The sequence below is a fragment of the Marmota monax genome, unplaced genomic scaffold, assembly GCF_021218885.2.
Source record: "Marmota monax isolate L192 unplaced genomic scaffold, Marmota_monax_Labrador192_F-V1.1 WCK01_AAM20220418_F8-fsc00007, whole genome shotgun sequence".
In the NCBI taxonomy this organism is placed as follows: Eukaryota; Metazoa; Chordata; class Mammalia; order Rodentia; family Sciuridae; genus Marmota; species Marmota monax.
Window position 1 is genome coordinate 12,010,555 of NW_026692781.1, and position 24,948 is coordinate 12,035,502.

A 24,948-nucleotide genomic window follows, 5' to 3' on the forward strand; every position below is an offset into this window, starting at 1 on the left:
GGTACTCTTATCATCCTCCCTTATCAGATGAGGCTTAGAGAGATTAACTGCCTTGAATGGGAGAGACTGGTTCAAAGGAGGCCAGACAATAACAAAAACATCCATCAAAGTTATCTTCCCAAAGAACAGAGTGGCTTTCTTCCTCTCCCTAAGGATAAAATCTGAATTAAGGCAGTTCTAGTACCACGAAGAGATGGAAGCCCGTTTTAGGGAGGCTTCAGAGGTGTAAGCTTGGGTGAATCACTGCAGGGCTAGAATGCTAGGCCTGTTCTGTGTTGCCAAGGAAGGGTCACTCACTAATGAACAGCAATGGTGGTCTGAGCCTGCACTGAGCAACAGAAACAGCTGTCTCTGCCACCTTTGGGACAATTGTAGACCCTGTCTAACCTCAACTACAGATTTGAGGCAGCTGAGGGAAGAGGTCACAGTGGGCATGAAGAAAAAGAGCATTGAGTGAGGAAGAGCTCCAGAGCCTACAGATGAGAACAACAAACCTTAGGCTGTTTGCCCGTGAAAGCAGAGAGTTTTGTTCACCCATCATTTTCAAAGTATTTTAGCTCTCTCAAAGATCTTTTTATTCTGAGGATTTGAGTTCCCCAGTTCCTAAGGAGGATAACATGGAGGGGTCTGGTTCGAGTAAGGGTTGTAGAGTTCCTTGAGTTGAGGAGCACAGAAAATTTGAGAGAAACAATACAGAGTTTAAGTTGACACACTTCACAACTGAGATGGCAATGGGAGAGAAGGAGGGGCCTCGAATGGGTAAAACTGCCATGGCAGATGGTGTCCAACAAAAAGACAAAACATCGAGGGTGAAAGAAGGCGACATCAGTAACAGGGATAGGAAAGAACTCCAAAGCTCATGATCTTCACTCTGAGGCTTTGCTGAACCTCTCATGTATGAACAGATTCTTATAGCCTGTGGAATTTGACAGAGGCTTTTGACTTATTAATTTCATCTATAAGAATTGATCTTATGATAATTATCAACGCTATTCACAGAAAACTTACAGATGAAGGTGTGAATGATCGCATTACTTATCATAGTGATCTGTTAGAAATAACCTGAGTATTCAATTAAGATTTAGTTAAGTAAATCATAGCACATATTATTCCATATAATGGAATAAATATTATGCATCTAATTAAAATCCTGCTATAGGAGGATATTTACTGGCAAGAAAAATATTTAATATATTAAGTGATAACAGTGTAGGTTCCAGTGGTTGTGCAAACACGTCATATACACTGGAAAATACTGGAAAATTATAACTGTAACAGTTCCCTTTGAATTGATGGCCTATGGAAGTTTTTTAAATTATCATTTCTAATTCTAGATAATGAATATAAATTACTTGTACACAAGGAAGAAAAATTATTTTCCAAAATAGAACTAAGTGGGAACATCAGTGTCGAATGCTGTGGAGGGGTCAAATAAGATAAGGATTGAAAACAGGTTATGAATTTAGCAACACAATGAGGATAACTGCAGAGATGGTTGAGAGAAGAAGGGATGGGATCAGGAATAAAATTTAGTTATGGAGCAGAGGAAAGTCACATGAGAAAGCAGAGCTGCATCAATCCAGAGCTTATCTTGCATCTGCTAAGCATGAGAGGAGAGATGAGGTAACAATGTTGAGGGTGTCTTCAGAATTTTTCTCACAGTGACTGGGGGAAGAAGGAGAGGCCAGTTCTAGCTGGCTAAGAGAATAGGGGAGAGGGGAGCATCTGATGATCAACATGGTTGATGAGCCCAACAACTTGGAGGAGAAGAACAAGGGAGAACAGAGTGTAATGAGGGTTCCCAATTTAAGGTCATTAAGACGATTCTCTAATTGCCATTTGAGGTGATGCTATTGTTTCTGGAAAGTCACAATAATCCAGGTTAGTTGATATGACCACATGACATTGTGAGGCTTGGGAGCCCTTTTCATTCTTTACAATGGCGGAAGAAGGAGAAGGAAAATGAAGCTTATTATAGAAGCACAGGACCTCTAAAGAATTCACTCTGAACTGTGAGAAAAGGGAAAAAGAAAGCATGAAGTCTCATACCTATTCATATGGTTTGGATCTGAAATGTCCCCCAAAGGGCATTGGAGGCTTGTTCCCCAGCCCATAGAGTTTTGGGGATGTGGTAGAATCTTTAGGAGATAGAGCCTGGTGGAAGAAAGTTGTCACTGAGAGTGTGCACCTGAAGGGAATATTGGAACCTCAGCCCTTCCTGTCTTCCTCTCTCTGTTTCCTGGCTGTCATGAGGTGAATGGATGTTATCTACTATGGACCCTTGCCATGATGTACTGTGTCACCACAGGCCCAAATCCAAACTACCTCTGAAACAATGAGCCAAAATAAAAAATTTTCTCCTTTTAAGTTGGTTATCTCAGGTATTTTGTCATAGTAACACAAAACTGACTAACCAATTAAATAATCCCATCTCTCCAGATTGTGTCAGCCAATGGAGCTCAAATAATGTGTATAGGCTACCTGGCCCCAACCAAGTCACCCAAACTCCCAATGCCTGAATTTTTATCATGTATACTTGTTTTCTACAGACAATAATGGTAACATTGGTCATCTTGAGATTTTGATATCAGAGTTGATTCTCACCTTTTCTTCTTTGTGCATTTTCTTGTTTTACAAATTATTTCATAAGCATATATATGTGAAAGGGTTTCAAAATTTGTAAAGTATCTATGTAAGTATCACTAACATTGAAAGAAATATCTGTCAAAGCATATCTACCTCATTGTTCCACAAGGTCCCTGCTAGATCATTCTTAGTCTTAAATTCACACTGTTAGAGTCCCCAAAGTTAGCCTATCTGAGATGAAGCAATGTTTCTAGGAAGCTAAAGTTAAAATAAGTATATTATCTGGAGGTGTCCAGTTCTGTGCAATTAAAAATGTACTTACTTAAAAATTTTTCCTAGCCTCTGTCCTCATAGGGCCTTTCAATTTAATGGGTCTAATTAAAGTTGGTTCTTTGGAGCCATCAAAACCTAATTGTTATATTTTCCAGCCTCTCAAAAGCAGTCAAAAGAAATGTAAATGAATTGGTGGTGATGTAATACTATTAATCAATATGTAGTGTGCTTCCTTTCCCTAGACAGATATGTATAGCTTTAACAATAATCTAAAGCAAAACTTTATCCCAAAGTCTAATCTACTGGTGAGATGTTCTAGTTCAAATACTAGAACAAGGGGAGTTTGCCAATATTCAGAGTCAATCCCTTGCTTTCCTGGAAATAATGAAGAGAGTTTACTTTAGGCCAACCTGTACACAGGATCAATCCTAATGGCTTACATGGCATAAGAATAAATAAATAAATAAAACAAACCAACCTTTGTGCTTAGAGCTCAGGCACTGTCTGCACTGCAACCTCAGCTATAATTAAAGTTAGTAAATTATCTGGGTGTGTCTAGACCCATACATGTCTTTCCTACCCACAGCTACCCCTATATGTCTTATCAAGTCTTAGTAATCCCCCTCCTCCTAACTCCCCCTGACCAATCACATTCCTCATCATCTGGATTCTTATGTCCACTATCCAACCTTCCTTACCAAACCCTTCACTTGGGACAGGATCTCAAACTAGCTTAAAATAAGTACCAGTGACTAAGAGACAAAGTAGTAGATGCATTTCAGCAGATTCACAGACCTTTATCTCTTATAGGTTTCAGTTTTGCTCATTTTCTTTGTAACAGAAACATAAGTGATAGAACAGAAGGTGTGACAGAGAATAGGGAATGAATTGTCCTGCCAGGCTGGCACTCAGCGTCCCAGATTGTAGGAGTGCTCCACTATAAGACTTTGACAGCTGAAATAGGCTCTAATGCTCCACTTCAGAGGATCTCAGAGCTGGGGCCCCCATTATCCTTAAGCGCTACAGACAAAGGTGAGTACTACTGAGTTGTTTATAATAGGCTTTTTTAAAAATCTGAAAAAAAGATCCTCACATGGAAGAGCTGCACAGGATGGAAGACTTAGAGCTGGATATGTCCTAACACTATGAACCTCTGGCATGGCCATCCATAGCAGAGGAGCTCTGGGTGATGGTGGGTTTCCTCCAATTCCTGAACCTGTAGCAAGTAAATGGACCATCGGCTTCATCCCTGCCTAAAACCTGCCCTACTTTCTAGTTATTTACTGCCACTCCTCTTGTTAAGAGAACCTTTCCTATTTAAGTGTTGGGTCCAATTGTTCATTCCTTTTGTAGGCAGAAAACAAATCCTACATGTGAGAGCTCCGAAAGTTTTCTCCATAACTACACAATTGAAAGGAAATACTAAATTAATCAATTGAATATAATACATTGAATTGACTAAATAATGGCTTGTTTTGCATTTATGTAATTTTTAATGTGTTCTTCTGAATCTAATATGAAAAGAGGGCAGAAACCTTCACAGAAGATGTTCCAAAGTGCAACTAATTACAGGGCTTTGCATTCAGAAGCACGGTGCCAACAAAAAGTAAGGTTAGAATAATTATTTTATGGTAAAGGTACTTGTAAATAAACATGTACTCCAAGAAGCCACCTGATGCATTGGCTGATTATCGTAGATATAGTTTATATTCATGCTGTTAGGACAGCCTCAGACAAAGCCCTTAGTTAGAATAAAATAGAAAAAAAAAACACTCCATACTGACAATGATAACAGAAAATGATCCATCTGATTTCTCTGAAGATACAGCAAAACAAGTTGATTTACTTAGATATTACATTATTTCAATCCTGGATTTGAATCATTTTTTAGATAAATTTCAGAGGGCTCACAGTAGTCTAGTAAAGTATAATTTCACAGATGATATAAAGGACCTAAAAATTTAGAGTACCTTTGTAATTCTGCATGATTTTAAAGTAATATGAACATACACAAAATGTAAAGCAATAATAAAATCAAAAGTTATAATCTTATCTCTCTCGAGATGGCAACTATTATTCATTTAGAATAAATCCTTCCTTACCTTTTCCTATAAATATCTAACATATTTATGTATCAACATATAATATATTCAACAATACATAGTATATTTATTAACAATGCATAGTTAATATATTCAACAATATTGACAATATTCAACAGTAATGCCTATTATGTATTAAACATTGTTCTAGTCGTTGTAGGTATATCAGTGAACAAAACTGAAAAAAAAAATCCCTACCTTCTCAAAGCTTACATTCCAGTGACAGAGATATGCAATATAAGGAAATTATATGTTTGAAGGTGCAAGTATTATGGGGGCAGTGTAATAGGGGTGGGGGATAGAGCAGAAGAGGGATAAGAAATACCAAGGGTGCCAAAAATGTCTTTGGCAGGTAATGTTTGAACAGTGGCCTTCAAATGTTTGGATGTGAGTTACGCTGAAATTGGGGGGAGAGTATGTCATCTGAGAGATCAGCCAGTGTAAAGGCCCTGAGGTGGTGTAGGAGTGGTTTGTTCTAGGAGCAACAAGGAGACTGACATGGCTGCAACAGTGTAACTGAGTACTGGATGTAGATAGTGGGGTGCCAGATCCTTTGGGTCCTTGTAGACATCTGAAAGAAATGTGAATCTGGTTTTTACTCTAGTGAAATAAGGAGACATTGAAGAGTTTGTGAGCAAAGTCATGATCTGACTTAAAAATGAAAAGTCTCTGGCTGTTGTGCTGAGAATAGAACACAGGGGGGAAGGTGGAAGCAGAGAGACAGATGAAGAGGCTGTGGCCACGAAACAGTCCAGAGCTACAGGGGCTTGAACCTGATTGGGAGCATCTAGGTAGTGAGAAATGGTCAGATTCTGGATGGATTTTGCAAGTAGAGCCAGTTGGACTTCCCGATGCATTAGCTGTGCAAGATGAGAGAAAGACAGAGCCATGCCTATGTATTAAATTTCTGTCATAAGCATTAAGAAGAACTGAGTTGCCTTAACAGAGGTAGGGGAAGAAGCTTGAAGGCAAGAAGACTGTAAACTCCATTTTGGACACAGTAAGTTTGAAGTATCTAAATAAAATATGTACACAAATATGTAAATATGCCCACAGGTACTATACTATACATTATTTTAAACATATTTCTCTGTTGCTTGCTTTTTATTCCTCATGGTCATTTTTTCATGTCAGGAAATAGATTGCTTCCTAGGATAGAGACCTTTTGTGTCTTTTTGTGATATGATAGGCAGAATTCTAAGCAACCCCTAAGATTCCAGCCTGCCCCCAACCCCTCTATTATAGCTTTGCACACATCTTGTTTAATCCCCTCCCCTTGGATGTGGACAGGGCTGTGAATATGATAGGACAGTCACTTCCCTGGTTAGGTTATGTTGTATGACAAAAGTGGTGTATAATCACTACTGACTTTATGTAAGTCACTCTTGACATTCTGTAAGTTTCTATTACAGCCACCTGGAGTAATATTCTCCCACTGACTTTGAAGAAGTGAGCTTCCATGTTATGAGAGGGCACATGCTAGGACCTGAGGGCAATCTATGGGAACTGAGAAAGATCCCTGACCAACAGGCAGTATGAAAATGGGAACCTCAGGCTACAACTACCAGGAACTCAGTTCTGTTAAACACCTGAAAGAACACAACAAACAGGCAAAATGCACACACACAAAACCTCCTCCCCACCATCATCACCAACAAAACACTAAGTTCCAAATGAGAACCCATCTTGTCAATACCTTGAGTTTTGGCCTTGGGAGACCCTGAGCAGAGAACCCAGCTATTCCATGCCCAGATTTCTGACCTACAGTAACTGCAAGATAATAAATAGGAGTTGTTTAGCTGTTGAGTTTGTGGAGGTTTCTTATGCGGCATTAGAAATTTCATATGCATAGTATTCCTGTCAACGTCTTCAGAAACAAAGAAGGATACCTCTTCCAAGAGAATGTAACACACCAAAACCCACTACATGATTACTCAGGAATATGAGTGTTTCTTGTGCCACTATGAGTAAAAGCAGTTATGTAGGTAGGTCTCTTTTGTTTTAAATTCCTTTCAAGGATCATAGAGTCTTGTAACAAAACAACATACAGTGATTTTCTTAAGATGGTAGGATTTAAAGCTCAGAACCTTAGTTCAGGCTCCCTGACTGTCTTACGTAACCATTTGGTCATAATTTTCCACCCATAAACCAAGGAGTTAGGCCTTAAAACCCATGCATGCTTCCAAGCCCAGCAAGCAGCACTCCTGGGAGTCAATTCAAATAGGCAAGCAGAAGGCAAATAATCCAAGTAATGGCTGTGGCTCTCCTGCTAAGGCGACTCTGTTCTCCACAAGGAGAAAGCTCTATTAAATATTTAAGACAGTCACAAAGAGAACGCCCAGCAGGTGGACAACTATGATTACTTGCCCCATAGCCCTCTCAGCAGGTGCCTGAAAGCACCTGCAATGAGGTTTACATCACATTAAAGACATCCCTTCATAACCTCTATCAAAAGGAAGACCAACAGCTACAAAGCTGATTTCAAAACAAGAATCATTCTCTTGTCGCATTTCTTTGGGCAGAGTTTCTTAGGACTTTTCAGAAATTATTACAAGACAGGAACGACGCCAAAATTAGAAATTTAGTTTAACCTACATACTTTAACTGTACAGATAAACCAAAGTGTGATAAGAGTAAATTATCTTCTTAACAGAAAACTGTCACTAGTGTCATGAATTCCTCAAATAGCAAGGTTTCCATGCTATTCCAAATTGGAGAAGAAACTTTCAAATGCACACAAGTGGATGTACTGTGTCCAGCACCAGCATTTAATGACTGGAAGCATCCACAAGATAGTTGACTAGGTGAGTCATTCATGAGTACAATTGAAAAATCATAAACTGAAGCTGGTAAGTTAGGGACTATACACATTCAGTTATGATTACTGCTGAATAACTTCATTCATAAAAAAGGGAGCACCTCCCTAATGTACCAACACTGATTCGAAACACTGGTTTGGGTTTAGCATGAACAAAAACTAAGCTTTTGTTGTATAAAGCCACAGAGATTTGGGAGTTAATTTATTGCCTTAAATGATAGGGATGTTTGAAATGTAAGATAGGGCTATACTGAAATCCAATGTAAGTGGTTTTTGTTACATGTTGTGATGTTTTTCAGGCTTCTTGAATCTAGGCAGTGCAGCCAGCTCCTGAAATTTGATCATGCCAATTGTGCCTAGATGACCAAATCCTTGGATGCCTGGCCACTCTTGTGAAGACATAGGTCTACTGGCTTCTTTAGGGGATGACCTGATTTTGATTTACAAAATATTCATACAGGACTTTACATCTTATAAAAAGTAGTATGCCCAAGATGACTCAACTAAGGAGTACAGTAGACCTTTTGGCCATAAGTCACTATTACCAGGCAGGTGATGGTCCCTCTGAGAGACTACTCAGAGAAAGAGCATTAAATTAAAAACTAGAAGGTCCATAGTCTCAAGGAAGCTGTGTAGCCTTGGGAAAACCATTTCAGCTCTCCAATTATCCATTTCCTCACCAGAAAATGAAATAAACCCCTACTATTTCCATTAACTAGCAGTTGATACATCTATAGTACAAAATCTCAGAATAGGACCAATCCATTTTGAAGCATTCTATCCCAAGTTGCTACATTTTCTGATGGACTGGGGTCCTTCATGCTCAGTAAAGAGAATTCAAGTTGCTGGAATTAGCCACTGAGACATTGAGAAACATTGAGAGACACTAGTGCTCAGGATAATTGCATTTACAGAAAATTTAAATTCATTATTCAGATGTAGACTGAGAAAATCTGTAGGAAAAAATAGGAAATACAGTAAAAAGGATTCCCTGTACTACCTCTTTCAAATTCATATTAGTTGTTCTCAAACCATTCTGGGAAGTCAGTGCAGAAAACAAAAAGGTAAGCTTTTTTCCAGTGGAGATAATAATTAACAATTAATCCTAAATTTTAAAATTGTTTCTTGATTTTCTACCACTGATAAATAAACACAGATGCTCTTCAACTTACAATGCTTTAACATTCTGATCAGCCCATTATAAATTGAAAATAGCATGTCAAAAGTGCATCTAACATACCCAACCTTCCAAACATCATAGCTTAGTCTAGCCCACCTTAAACATGCTCATTACATTAGCCTACAGTTGGAAGAAATCTAACACAAAGCCAAGTCAATAATAAAGTGTTGAATATCTCATGTACTTTTTTGAATATTGTACTGAAAGTGAAAAGCAGGATGGTCGTATGGATATGCTTTTATCCCACTGTACAATTGAAAAATCATAAATCGAAGCATTGCAAGTTAAAGACTATCCACATTCAGTTATGATTCCTGGGAAAAAATACAGACCCATGTACTATCTTCACCCATGTTAAAAGAGGACTCAAACACTTGAAGGAAGAAAAAATCATTCTAAACATTGTTTCTGTCTCTAAGATAATTCTGCCAAAAAACAAAAACAAAACTTTTTGTGTTGAGGTAAAAGGATGAAGTGATTTCATTTTTTCATGATTTTTTTATCTTGAAGGAAATATGTATTCATTAATAAAAAAGTATTATGTGAAATGGTTGTCTTTGTCTTCTGATCTACACTATCTTACATCAGGCTTTGTAGAGAGAAGGTTTGAGCCTCCTAGCCTCTTGGGAGCTCTGTGGCTCACTCTGGAGTTTGTTTCATTCATTATTAACATAGCAGTTGACACCTGTCACTGTACTTGAGGAGTGAGGAAACCTAAGCAGATAAATAAGTTTCCTTGCCTTTGTGTGATGATCACACACACACACACACACACACACACACACACTTATAGGATATATATACCAAATATCTGTATTTAAATAGAACACAGCACCCCCATGCCCATTCTCTGTCATCTTCATCTACATTGATTACTTTTCTTTTTCTCTCAGCATGAGAAGAGAAACAATGTAACTTTGAATTTCAGTACCATGCAAAGAGAACGTGTAAAAACCACAATATGATGCATTTTCAAATTTGCATTTTAATCCAGTATTAGTTCCGAGGTTGATTGGAAACATCTGGCTAAAGGACCAGGAAATAATGAGGCTCTAAATTCATGCTTTATTTTATCATAGGTAAGTGATGAGTAAGTTCATGAAAAATAGTCCCTGCTCATCCTGACTGTCTTCAGATAGCATTGCTTCTCACTACCAAATCAGAGTATGAAAATTTTATGCCTAACCCCACAGAAATAACTGTTGCCTTCTGCTTGAGAATCCAGCTTCTTCTTTTCATAGATCAACAGGACAAGCTACCTTACTGGGATGGCTATGCATGTGGAAGAAAATGCAAAATGGCTGTATCACTAATCCAGAAGAGATATGGTAAGAGTCTGCCTGGAGACACAAGGATTTGGTATATTCAAGCTGATTATATTCCATTAGCAAGAAGTAGTCTGAGGTATTGTGCTTGCTAAATATGGTGTTTTTCAGAAGAAAAAAAAAGCAATGATTAAATAAGAATTTTTCATTCTCTGGTGAAGGCACAGATGTTTATGGCTTCTGATCCAGTATGTCATTCTTTTAGGAATAGACTCTAAAATCTCTTGTACTTGAGCATGTGTTCAGGAATGTCCCTGGCAATTATGCATGTAACAGTAAAGCACAGAGTCCAAACATCCATTAATGCCCTGGTGGATAAACAAAATGATGCTTATTTATTCATTGGAATATCTTGTAGCAATGAAAATAAATGAAGGGTTATACATTTACACAACTCAGAAACATAATTTTGGTAAAAACAAAAAGTAAGCCACAGAAGGATACATACCCTATTAGTCATTTTACGTAAAATACAACAACATATTTGGCAGGGATTCAAACATGTGCAATGGAACTATATAAAAAAGCAAGGGAATGATAAATTCAGATTTAGGATACAGGTTACCTCTGTGGGGGAATGAGGAGATGGGATTAGGGAAGATCAACACAAATATTCAAAAGTAATAATCTTTTGATTTTTCTTAAACTGGGTGGTAGGTACATAGATATACATTTCATTATGGTCTGTTATACCATCACAAATATCTTATGAACCAATAAAAAATAGTGCAATTTGATTTTTTGTCTTCCTCAGAATTTTAATTTGAATCTCTTTGTCCAAAGCTAAGAGCAAAATAATAGGAACTCACTCAAATTTAATGGTATGATTTGGGGTGGGAAATGACTATTGTTCCCTGACATCTAATCAACTACATTGACTTTGCAATAATGGATTGTCAATTAATGATTTTTATGCATAGCAAAGTCTTTTGGTTTGTCTGTTATTACTGAGGTTAATAATAGAATACTGGGAGTATTCATAAAATTGTAAGTATAGAAATCTTTTCATTATTATCTAATATCAAGGAAGAGAGAAACACAGCAAAACTTCATAAAATCAGTCTTCCCTCAACTGCAATGCTAAAGTTTATACTACTGATATCTGTAGATCATTTTCACTGTGCTATAACAGAACTCAGGGGTGGTGTTCATCCTTACAAGAGGAGAACTAAAGATTCTTTGGACTGTCACTTTCCCTAGAAAGGTAACTCAAAGTTCAGTCTTGGTGTCTTAGAACTGAAGAAAGCTAGAGGGTATTCAATGTTAGGACAACCAAGGGGGCATATTTGAAAGAGCCCAACCTAGACTGGGAGTTCATGCTCCAAGGTAGGTGCTTCTAAGCCTGATGCTCAAGAAGGAATAGAAAATATACAAAAAATATACAGTAAAACTCTCCTCTGGGGGAAGAGAGTTCCAGACAGCCACAGAGAGGTGGTAAAGTTTAGGAATTTAAAATTTCCCTGCACAGATCTGCAAAGGTGACCTGACTCAAGTTATAGATTAGACTTAGATCTCAGCCTTCCTGACATCATTATGTCCCTGCCAGAGACAGTTGAGGCAGCACAAGGCCAGGTGAAGAGTACAGTCTGTAGAGTCAGATAATAAGGCTGATTCCTTGTCTGTCTCCAGAGCCATGGACAAGCTCTCAATTTCTGTAAAACAGGGATGATGACTCCTCCTTTTTGGCATTGCAGAGATTAAAAGTTCAGTTGTTATTATTACTAATCTACCCGGTCTTGTGTAGGCAGTGTGATCATTCTGAAATACAACTCAGGGATCTCCTACATTTAAAACAAAAATATTGGTTCCCATTGTGAATATTCAACCTCTTAACTTATCTTTCAAAGCTTTTTGGTGATCTGGACCTGCTTCCCTCTCCATCCTCATCAATTGTGGCTCCTCAACCCTGTTAAAAAAAACCCCAGTTCCCCAATTCCCTGTTCAGCTTTGCTTACAACACATATTCCTCTCATTCTTGGCCACCAAGATACTCCTGCTACTCTTGAGAGCTCAGCCTGGCAATCTAGAATGGGAAATTTTATACATATATATTTTTCTCTCTATATTATATATATATATATATATATATATATATATATATATATATATATATTTATGCTTATACACACACATATCCACACAGAGCTTTTATAAGCTTGTATGAATTTATCTGTATGATGCTCTATATTATCTTAGAATGTAAACGGTTTTAATATATTCTGCATATCAGCAAAATGCACCCATATAATTAACACTAAACAATAACATTAACCAATTTACTGTTTCTTGGGAGCAATTTTGAAAAATATGGTAGTTACTCCAGCATCTGCTGGAAATAACTGTTATATGCACATTTTATTATTAAATATTTCATAGCTCAATATAAAGTACATCTAATCATAAAAGAGCATCAGACTGAGAATAGTCATTTTGCCACCAATGAGGGTAGAGAAAGGAAGTTTTCTCTCAGTCAATAGTTAGCATGTTAAAACTCAGACCACAGAGAAAAGATGCAAAAGAATTGCCAATAAATTCAGGGGGTACTGTGGATCTATAAGATGTCCAGTTTTCCTTCAACCAGCAAACTGTCAACATTATGACTATTGAACCTAATGATGGCAACCAGAGAATGCCTCTTACCTCAGCATCAAAGCGTGGATCCTGGTAGGCATCGCTGATGTTCACAGGAAGGCCTGTTGAAGCAACCAGCTCAGCAATGCTGTTGTTTATTAGCCAGTCGGAGTATGATGACTTTTCCATGCTTTCTTTGAAACTGTCAGAGTACCAATACAGGAAACAAGGAGAAAAATGTAAGTTTGTTTGAAAGTGAACCCAACAAAACTATACAAGTAACAGGATTATCTGTACTCATTAAGAAAGTATGATGACATTAGTCACAGAATAATCATAAAGTAATTATCAGTAGCTACTTCAAAAAAACTTATTATTTTTATAATGTCAAATCCCTGAGTAGAAACCATAGATTCACTATGATGCAGAGAATAACTCCAGGTTATATTTAGACCCCCAAATAGGCAGATATAAAGCTGATAATCAGGTACTAAAAAACTGACAATAGTACACCATTGCATTGAACTCCGCAGCCTGCCCGACTTAACTGAAGAGACTGGATGCTTTGGGACCAAGAAAAGTGAAATCCAAGAATGGGGGGAAATCAGGAAATGAATTAAGAACTTGCAAAATTTTAAAAGTAGCAAAGAACAAATCTAGATTATATAATCTTAGTAATTATTCCAGTGACTCTATTAGTATCTGAGTAATTATTATTGTCTTGGAGTACATGTTCTTCTTATGAAATCTCACTTAAAAGTCTGTTTTAGGGGGCTGGGGTTGTGGCTCAGCGGTAGAGCACTTGCTTAGCACGTGTGAGGCCCTGTGTTCTATCCTTAGCACCATGTAACAATAAATAAATAAAATAAAGGTATTGTGTCCAACTATAACTAAAAAATAAATATTTTAAAAAAAGTCTGTTTTAGGGGCTGGGGTTGTAGCACAATGGTAGAGTGCTTGCCTAGTGTGTGTGAGGCACTGGGTTTGATTCTCAGCACCTTATGAAAATAAATAAATAAAATAAAGGTATTGTGCCCATGTACAACAAAAAATATTTTTAAAACGTCTGTTTTAATGTGTTGGCTGCTAATATAAATAATTTAAATTATATCCTTACTTAAATTGAACAAGGAATTTTACGCTAAATGATTTTGTAAACTTTCCCGGGTATCATTTTCATGGCAGACATTAAATTTATATAAATGATGTGAGAATTGGTAAGATTGCTCACTCTCTCCCTCCTTTCCATCTTTCTTCTACAGGTACATATTGAGCACTGATGCAAAATTGAGCATTTTAAAGAAAAATTTCCACGGGTAATGTTCAATTTGTGGTTTGAGAAATGTCAATCCAAATCATGTGAATGAGCACAGGAATCCGAGGGCCATGTTTTCCAAACTACATTCTGTGGTGTTCATGAGTGTACTACAGCAAAAAAATAATTACACTACTGACTTTTTTAGTCTAAACTGCATTATATGTAATAAAATACCAAATACTGTTCATAGTAATAGTTACGATGCCATAATGTACCCGTGTGGAATTTATGCCATGCTGAGAATGCTGAGAAAGTGGCATGGAAAGGTCACCAAGTGTATGAATATGTGGAAGCATAGACATTATTTACCATCATTAGCATATCTCATCTGTAGAGATTGCTGGTCCGTGTCTGATAAGTTTAGAATATATTTGTGATGTTATTCATCCTTTACTGCATATTAAACACTAAGGGTACATAAACTTACTCTCTATGGATCACCAACTGAAAAATGGAAATGTTAATGAAAAGCTGAGTCTTTTAGTTCTCAAAAAGTATAAAGACTGAGTATTTCAAAAGATAAAACTTTATTTCCTAAAACAAAGACAACAACAAAAAAATCCATATTCTATTTTCTCTTCGCTACTTTAAAAAATATTTATTTTTTAATTGGACACAATATTTTTATTTTATTTATTTATTTTTATGTGGTGCTGAGGATCAACCCCAGGGCCTCGTGCATGCTAGGCGAGCGTTCTACTGCTGAGCCACAACTCCAGCCTTCTCCTTGCTACTTTATAGTTGTAAGAAATGAAATTTTAGATTATGCTTCAATAAAAGCAAAATACAGAAAGAAACATGATTATGTACCTGAAATGAGGATATTGACTTAATGTAGTAACTTCTAAGTTTACAAAAGGTGTGGATTGAATTCTGACATTTTTCAGGGATTATTGGCTGGTCAGTTCATTCTGTACTGTCTATACTATATTCTACGCTACAATTTTTTAAGTTCTCTATAATTGCTGGGTGTGGTGGTGCAAGCCTTTTAATTCCAGCAACTTGAGAGGCTGAGGCAGGAGAATTACAAGTTTAAAGCCAGCCTCAGCAACTTAGTGATGCCTTAAGCAATTTAGTGAGACCCTGAATCAAAATAAAAAATAAAATTAAAAGGACTGAGGATGTTTCACAGTGGTTAAGCACTACTGCATTCAATCCTTGGTACCTCACCCCCCAAAAAAAACACTCTATAATTAAGCAGTTTGGAAAGTGCTGACACAGTGTGTGCTGTGGAGAGTAGAAAGAACAACTGCAATGGGATCTGGGAGGGGTCTGAGTAGGAGGTCAGGAGAGGAAACTGAGACATGATAGAGTAGAGGGAATGGGGACCAAGGAAGGAACTGGTTTTACCAAGCAGCATCAAAATCCTCTAAGCTGGGTCTTTCAGGATTGGTAAAAGTTTAGCAAGAGAGATTAGAGTGGTGAGGAGGAAATACTAGGAGCTAAAGACAAATTCATCAGAGTCCAAGGGTGTGTTCTTATCAAAACGAATACTCACATGGTGGGGAGGTAGATTGGAAAAGAAGGTTAAGGCTTAAGTGTGGAGACTTACTGAGTTGCTGAGACCTTATCAAGCAAGGAAATGATGGGGTTTGAGGTGTAATTTTAGGAAGTTTAATCCAGGAACAAGGAGTGAGAGAGGGTGGCTAAGAGAGACTGAGGGTGGGAAGATGTCCTGGTAGACTAGGAAGTCATAAAGGTGGGAGATGGTGATGCTGGCAATGCAAGAGGTAGTGCAGAAGATTCTGCAGGGCTTGATGGACAGGCAGTGGTGGCTCACATTTTCCTCCTGAGAGCCTGTTAGCAGAGGGAGTTGTTCTGAGGAGTGGGAAGATGGGGAGAGATGATAGATATTCTGCAAGTCTGAGACATGTTCATTACTAAAAAATCAGAACCAAATCAGTTTTCAGGATTGAAAACACTGATGGAGAGGTAAGATTGTCTTCAGGGAGATAAAATGGATGAGATTGCTCAGGAGAGATTTTGTGGGGAAATCTAGATGTACGGGAAGAGAGAAGCCAAAGGCAGCAACAATGGGGGAAGGGAGAAAGAGAAAACATAAATTTATCATCACCCACTATGGGCTAAGGGCATCCCTAAAAATCAAAGGAAGGTCCCGTAAGCATCAGGGAGGGTTTCAGGAAGATGCTGAAGTTGATAAACACATAAGTCTGAGCTTCAGTCAAAGGAAGTGGGAGAAAAAAATCACTACATTAGATCATTAAGAACATTAGACCCCTACTTACAGAATCCCAAGGAAGATAACATGGCAGAAATACTTGGTGGGAGCAGGGGCTCCTCAAAGACTCATGTGAAATCTAAGCACATTAGAGTCTGGTTCATTCTGGCTGCATGCTGCACTGAAATCATTCTAAAATTCTTGACCAGTGTAGAAGGTCAACTGGGCAAAGCACCTTTGGGCTGTTTCTAGAAAGTATAAGCTGTGGTCTTTACCCTTACAGAACTTGCTATCAGTTGAGGAGATGAGAAATAAACACACTGACATGTGAACAACATAAAAATTTAAATTCCCAATGAAAAAATTTGTCACGTAGCTGTGTTGCCAAGTTGCCAAGTCAACTGAACCAATTATGAATGCTGAAGAAGTCCAGGGAGGGAGAAAGGACTTCAGGCACTGGAATCTAGCTAAACCTTCAGACAGGAGGTAAATCTTGGACTGACCTATAGCTGCAGCAATGCAAATGGATTATCTGAAATTACCTCTGCATTTGTCCAGTTTAACGTGGCACAGGTACATAAATTAAGGTTTAGGGTGATAGGATGTTCAGAGTGACCTGGAAGTTGATTTGTCACTCTTGATATTTACATCATTGTCTTAGTCAATTTGGGCATTTATAACAAAATAACATAAACCAGGGTGGCTTATAAATAACAAACATTTGTTTTTCACACTTCTGGAGCCTCAGAAGACTAAGTCTAAAGCATTGGCAGTTTGAGTATGTGGTGTCTTCTTCCTGTATCCTCACATGGTGGAAGGAGTGTGGGATCTCTCTGGATCCTTTTTTATAATCCCATTCATGAGGACTCATCTATGTGATATAGTTACCTCCCATAGGTCCCACCTCCAAATATGCTCCTATTGAGGATTAGGTTTCAATATACGAATTTTGAGGGAAACAGATATTCAGATCATATAGCAAGTACGTTTTCAAAATTTGTTTAAAGTGTATATGCTTAGACTGGGGATGTAGCTCTGGTAGAGTGCTTGCCTATCATGCACAAGGCCCTGGGTTCAATCCCTAGTACCACTAAATAGATGATAGGAAGGAAGGAAGGAAGGAAGGAAGGAAGGAAGGAAGGAAGGAAGGAAGGAAGGAAGGAAGAAAGAAAGAAAGAAAGAAAGAAAGAAAGAAAGAAAGAAAGAAAGAAAGAAAGAAAGAAAGAAAGAAAGAAAAGCAATCTTATCTGGCTTTTGCACAAGTTCAGTCTTTCAAATCTTAATGTTCTACTGTAAACACAGAATCATGACACTGAATTACAGCTTTCAAAACCTTGCTTCTTATCTTTTTTAAAGGTAATTTTGTGTTGTAATTCAGAACCTGAGTTTCTTTTGGAGTCAGACAAGCCTCATCCAAATGCCCCTTTGGCCACTCTTCAGCAAAGTGATCTCAGGCAATTATTCATACTTCATTGTAAAATGGGTATACTATTACTACCTAGATAGTTATTGTGCAGACTAAGGTAATAATTTATGCCAAATATTTAGACTAGTATGTAGGTCATAATAAACATTTTTAAAAAGCATCACAACTTTTACAGCAAATTCTGCATATGACAGTATTCCTTGGCACATTTTGTCTTATAAATTTAATCACAAAGGAAAGGGCCCAAACAATTTCTGATTTTTGAAGGACACCCCTAGCTTAAGCAGTTAGTTATTACATAAAGATCATACAGGTCAACTCTCTCTGATTTATGAGGACCCTCTAATTTACTGTGTTTTTCTTCCTTTAATTGATTGCTGTTGGAACAGGACATGGTTAGGATCATGGACTCAGCCACAAATGGTTGCTCAGATTCTGCCCTGTGTAGGAGTCCCCTGTAATAGGAGATGGGTAGGGACTGAAATGTAATCCAGCTATGCATGTTTATGTCCATCTAACGGGGATACCTTTCTCTAATTCTCAAGAGATGCTTGAATGGCTGTCAATAGCCTGCTTCAATCTTCAACATATCTGACAAATGGGCATGTAACCTCAAATTCAATACCTTCTGTGCCAGGAAACTCACTGTTTACAAAATATTCCATTGCATTATGTGGCAGCTCAATTTTCTTTATAATAATCATCATCCTTTGTTCCCAGCCCCATGGTTTGTAGCCGAAGAGCATAGATCTCACTCTCTAGTAGCTCTTGAAATATGGCAATAATCAACACATTCCCCATGGTCTTCCACTTAAGGTTGTTCCATCCCAACCTATCTCTAGTCTTTTCAGCTGCTCTTCCTGTGGCATGCCTTCCTTGTTCAGACCATACAAGCAAACCACATAGTCCTGCTTGCTAATGGTCCTCTCAGGGATCTGAGTCAGATGAAGGTAGGATGATACCTTTTATTTTAGACACTGTTCCCACCAGTCATATTGTTCATTTCCAATAGATCCGTGTGTGTGTGTGTGTGTGTGTGTGTGTTCTGCTGGGGATTAAACTCCATGGCCTCCTGCATCCTAATTAAGAGCTGTATCACTGAGCTACTTCTCCAGCCCAGTAGATCTTTCTTTAAATAGGATTTTGGGAGCTCACCTTAATATCCAGAATTGCATTAATCATATCAGGAGCTCAAAAGAATCTGACCAGAAATAGCAAAGGCCAATATTAAGATTTTTATATTGGGTCCAATGAAAATAAGGAATGTCACCACAGTTTGGAAATACATTTTTAGCTGGATTAATCCTGGAGTCTCCAGAGCTTGAGGATTCAAATAAGTTTATGTCAACTCAATGGTTTCTATTTTCCATGCATGCGGATGTATGAATGTAGACATTTCTGAATAAGTCCTCCTCATACCCTCAGTTCCTGGGGAGACATTCTTTCATTCAAGGGCCCTCCCCTCATCAAAGCCCACTGCTTGGAAAACACTCAAAGGAGGCTGACCATGGGCTTCAAGAGGGCCAAAGGTTCATGAGCAAGAGAAGAATGTCCTCCCCCAATTTCTTTGTAGCATTTTAGTTCCTGGATCCTAAGATCATATTGCTTGTCCACATTGTCACAAGTTTCCTCATTACTTGGCTTCTTTACCCACTGCCCACACTACTCTCTGTACAAGTAGTGATTAGGCTGGGCTGACCTGGACTACAGATATGTCCCCTTGTGCCAAGAACCCGTGCATAAACTCCTTCCAGCAAGAAGACCCTTATCAATTGCCTCATGAATTTCTGGCGTGAGTGCTGGTGGGTGCACATGTGTGTTGCCAAGACATTTACTTCATGCCAGTGCACAGAAAAGAGAGGGAAAATGCCTCCAAATTCTTAACACATTAGTTTTAAACCAAAGCCCACTTGAGAAAACATTCAAATGTTCCTAAGTTTTCCTGTTTTTTAAACAAATCATTCATTTATTCATGTGTAATAGTTTTTTACATTAAAGTCATAACATAATTTTGACCCATGCAGTGGGAATATTATTTTTAAAATTCTGACTTGAAGGAAAAAAATACAAAAAAAAATCATTGAAAAAGAGTCTTAGAAGGTGAAAGAAATATCATTGACATCTAAACTTTAGTGAAACATCCTTGGGAGGAAAAAATTCACTACTTCATAGCTTTTTTAAAAAAAAATTTAAAAAACAGACTTCTCCAAGCTCAAGGATTTGTTTTAAACTAACAAAGTAACTGTAAAGAAATCTCATATTTTGTTATTTTACAAAGATCAAGGGCAGTGGAAGATGGAGGTATTTAAGTGAGTTTCATATAAAGGGCTACAGTTTAGATCATCCTTCCTCAGAGACGTCTTGCTTCCAAATGTGAGACTCAAACTGACTTTAAAGAGATCTTCATGAGCTCAAATATTATGACTGTGGAGTGTGGGGATAAAAGAGAATTGCCCTATTACAGAAAACACATATGCCTGCAATGTGACTGCCCTGAAGTGAGTCCAAGGAAACAGACATAAACCTCAAGGCTGACAAGTCACAGAGCTGTGTTGGAGGGAAATCAATACAAGCAAAACAAAATAAGACAAAATAAAATACTCAAGGACAAGTGACTTCAACATTTTCAACTGCCGGCCTGCGTAGAAGCCAAGGTCCAGGTCCCAATCCAGGACGGCTCCTCTGACCCTCTTGGGAGCCCAGGCCCAGGCCCAGGACCACCCTGCCAACCTGCATGGGAGCCAAGACCCAGGCTCTAGCCCAGGACCACCCTGCTGACAGGCAGACCCACACCTGAGCCCAGCCCCAGGAGTAGGACCACCCCTGCCTACCAGTATATCCACATCAGAGCCCAGGCCTAGCCCATCTTGGGACACTGCAGCCATTGCCATATCACTTCCCATGCAGTAGCCTCCACCTTGGGACAACAGATGGGGCCTGGAGGCAGCTGCATCTCCAAACAGGCAGCCCAACCATTTCAGTCCCATCTCTGAAAGTGGTTGCATCCATCTTGGGACACCACAACTGCTACCTTGAGTTATCTCTGCTATTGCCACCACCACCTTTAGTTGAAGTAGGATTTATTGTGGGACACCAGCCGGGGTCTAGAAGCTCAAAACCAAAGTAAGGTACAGGTAAACTGGAGGGACACTATAAGATTACAGGGTAGAAACTGTAATACCTCAGACCCACAATGCAAGAAAGGAAAACACACAGAAAACATGAAAAAACAAGGGAGAAAAGTGCTGCAAACAAACCAAGATACTGCAATAATAGAATCCATGGACAATGCAGTTGATGAAATGTCAGAAAAGAAGTTCAGAATGTACATCATTAAAATGATCTACGAATTAAAGAATGACCTAAGTAAGCAAATATAGGCAAAAATTGATCACTCCAATTAAGAGATAAGAAAGCAAATATAGGCAACCATTGATCACACACACCAATTAAAAAATAAGGGAGCAAATACAGGTAGCAAAAGATTACTTCAAGAAAGTGATACAGATTCTGAAAAAAAATCAGAAATCCTTGAAATGAAGAAAATGATAAATGAAATAAAAAACTCAATAGAAAGCATCACCAACAAACTAGATCACTTGGAAGACAGAACATCAGATAATAAAGACAATATGAAGAATATTGTTGACCATACAGTGAAGATAGTAAGAAACCACGAACAGAACATCCAAGAATTGTGGGATAACATCAAAAGATCAAATCTAAGATTTATTAGGATAGAGGAAGGCACAGAGATTCAAACCAAAGGAATGCACAATCTCTTCAATGAAATAATATCAGAAAATTTCCCAAACATGAAGAATGAATTGGAAAATCAAATACAAGAGGCTTACAGGACACCAAATGTACAAAATTACAAGAGATCGACACAAAGGCACATTATAATGAAAATGCATAGCATACAGAATAAGGATAGAATCTTAAAGACTGCAAGAGAGAAGACTCAGATCACATACAGGGGGAGACCAATTCATATCTCAGCAGATTTTCAACCTAGAATTTCAAAGCCAGTAAATCCTGGAAAAATATATACCGAGCTCTTAAAGAAAATGAATGCCAACCAAGAATCTTATATCCAGCAAAATAAAGCTTCAGATTTGATGATGAAATAAAAACCTTTCATGATAAACAAAAATTAGAAGAATTTACCATGAGAAAGCCTACGCTACAAAGCATTCTCAGCAATATATTCCAGGAGGAGGAAATGAAAAACAACAATGAAATTCAGCAAAGGGAGGAAAGGAACTACACTAAAGACAAGGCCCATCAAAGGAGAAACTAAGTCAAGTTATAAACCAAAAATAAACCAAATGACTGGGAAATACAAATCATATTTCAACAATAGCCCTGAATGTTAATGGCCTAAACTCATGAATTAAAAGACATACATTGACAGAAAGGATTTTTTAAAAAGGACCCAACAATATGCTGCCTTCAAGAGACTCATCTCACAGGAAAAGACATCCAGAGACTGAAGGTGAAAGGTGGGAAAAAAAACTTATCACTCACATGGACCATGTAAACAAGCAGGGATTTCCATCTTCATATCTGATAAAGTGGACTTCAAACCAAAGCTACTGAAAAGGGATAAAGAAGGACATTTCCTACTGCTTAGGGATTCATACATCAACAAGACATACATATCTATGCCCCAAACAATGGGGCAGCTCTGTATTATCAAAAGAACCCTTTTCAACTAGAATCAAATAGACCACAGCACAATAATACTGGGTGAATACACCTCTGTCACCACTGGATAGATCTTTCAAACAAAAACTGAACAAAGAAAGTATAGAACTCAACAATACAATCAATAAGTTAGACTTAACAGATATATATAGAATATTGCATTCATCAAAAAGTGAATACACTTTCTTCTCAGCACCACATGGATCCTTCTCCAAAACAGATAATATGTTATGTCACAAAGCAAGTCTTAGTAAATACAAAAAAATAGAGATACTACCCTGTATTCTATCTGACCATAATGGAATGAAATTAGAAATGAATGATAAAATAAAAAATAGAAGCTACTCTAACACCTGGAGACTAAACAATGTGCTATTGAATAACACATGGATAACAGAAGACATCAAAGAGGAGATTTAAAAAAATTCTTAGAGGTAAATGAGAACTCTGATACAACTTATCAAAATCTATGGGACACTATGAAGGCAGTGCTAAGAGGAAATTTCATTGCATAGAGTTCATTCATTAAAAAAAGAAAAAGTTAACAAATAAATGGCCTGATATTACTGCTCAAAGTCCTAGAAAAAGAGGAACAAAGCAACACCAAAAGTAGTAGAAGATAGGAAATCATTAAAATCAGGGTAGAAATCAATGAAATTGTAACAAGAGAAACAATTCAAAAAATTGACAAAACAAAAAGCTGGTTCTTTGAAAAAATAAATAAAATTGACAAACTTTAGCTACCTTAATGAAAAGAAGAAGACAGAAAAAACTCAAATTACTAAAATTCGTGATGAAAAAGGAATATCATAACAGATACTATTGAAATACTGAAGGCAATTAGAAACTATTTTGAAAATTTATACTCTGGTAAAACAGAAAACCTCAAAGACACTGACAAATTTCCAGAATGAGTTTGGAAGGGTTCCCTCCTTTTCTATTTCATGGAATAATTTGGAGTATTGGTATTAATTCTTCTTTGTAGGTCTTGTAGAACTCAGCTGTGAATCTGGTCCTGGACTTTACTTGGCTGGTAGGCTTGGTTGATGAAGCTATTATCATCCTGACCCCAAAACCAGGCAGAGACACATCAAGAAAAGAAAATTTAAGACCAATATCCCTGATGAGCATTGATGCAAAAGTTATCAGTAAAAATCTGGCAAATCACATACAAAAATGCATTTAAAAAAGAGTGCACCATGATCAAGCTGGGTTTATTCCAGGCATGCAAGGTTGGGTCAACATAAGGAAATCAATAAATATAATTCACCACATCAATAGACCATAGAATCATGTGATTATATCAATTGATGCAGAGAAAGCATTTGACAAAATACAGCACCCTTTCATGTTCAAAACACTAGAAAAACCAGAGATAGTAGGAACATGCCTCAACATTGTAAAAGCTATAAATACTAAACCCAGAGCCAACATCATTCTAAATGGATGTTGGAAGCAGTCCCTCTAAAAACTGGAACCAGACAGGGATGCCCTCTTTCACCACTTCTATTAACCTAGTTCTTGAAACTCTAACCAGAGAAATTAGACAAATAAAATAAATTAAAGGAATATGAATAGGAAAAGAAGAACTAAACTATCATTATTTGCTGAAGACATGATTCTATACCTAGAGGATCCAAAAAACTTCACCAGAAAACTTCTAGAATTAATAAATGAATTCATCAAAGTAGCAGGATATAAAATCAATACCCATAAATCAAATGCATTTCTGTATATCAGCAACGAATCCTCAGAGAAAAATTAGGAAACTACCCCATTCACAATAGCTTCAAAAAAAATACTTGGGAGCCAACTTAACAAAAGAGGCAAAAGACCTCTACAATGCAAACTACAGAAGGAAAGAAACTACTAAGGAAAGAAATTGAAGAAGACTTTAGAAGATGGAAAGCTCTCCCATGTTCTTGGATAGGCAAAATTAACATTGTCAAAATAGCCATACTACCCAAAGCACTATACAGATTCAATGCAATTCCAATTAAAATCCCAATATCATTCCTTATAGAAACAGAAAAAGAAATCATGAAATTCATTTGGAAAAATAAGAGACCCAGAATAGCCAAAGCAATCTTTAGCAAGAAGAGTGAAGCAGGAGGCATCACAATACCAGAACTTAAAACTATACTACAAATGCATTTCATCTTCAGCACCACATAAAAATAAATAAATAAAATGAAGGTATTGTGTCCAATTACAACTAAAAAATAAATATAAAAAAGTGGATGTTGATCCATAATGGGGGGAGGGGTTGGGAAAAATGGGGGAACTTTGGGCAAAGAAGAGGGAGGAAAGGAAAGGGGTATGGGGGCAGGAAAGATGGCAGAAAGAGGTCAGAAGCTCTAGGGCCAGACCTAGAATGCCCTAATGAAAGGATGTGAAGGACTTTAGAACAGAGGAAAAAGGGGTCAATTCTGTTTAGGTTGGGAGTGGTATTTGGGGAAC

At 37.6% G+C, this 24,948-nt stretch overlaps 1 protein-coding gene across 1 annotated transcript in view; it reads right to left on the reverse strand.

Moving 5' to 3' along the window:
* The window catches only part of Pde11a (phosphodiesterase 11A), a 381,530-nt gene that overhangs the window by 171,494 nt on the left and 185,088 nt on the right, over nucleotides 1-24,948 (reverse strand). Inside the window, exon 6 of the mRNA XM_046447555.2 lies at nucleotides 12,925-13,057. Coding sequence (XP_046303511.1) covers nucleotides 12,925-13,057 — 133 coding nt within the window. The remainder of the gene's footprint in view (nucleotides 1-12,924; nucleotides 13,058-24,948) is intronic.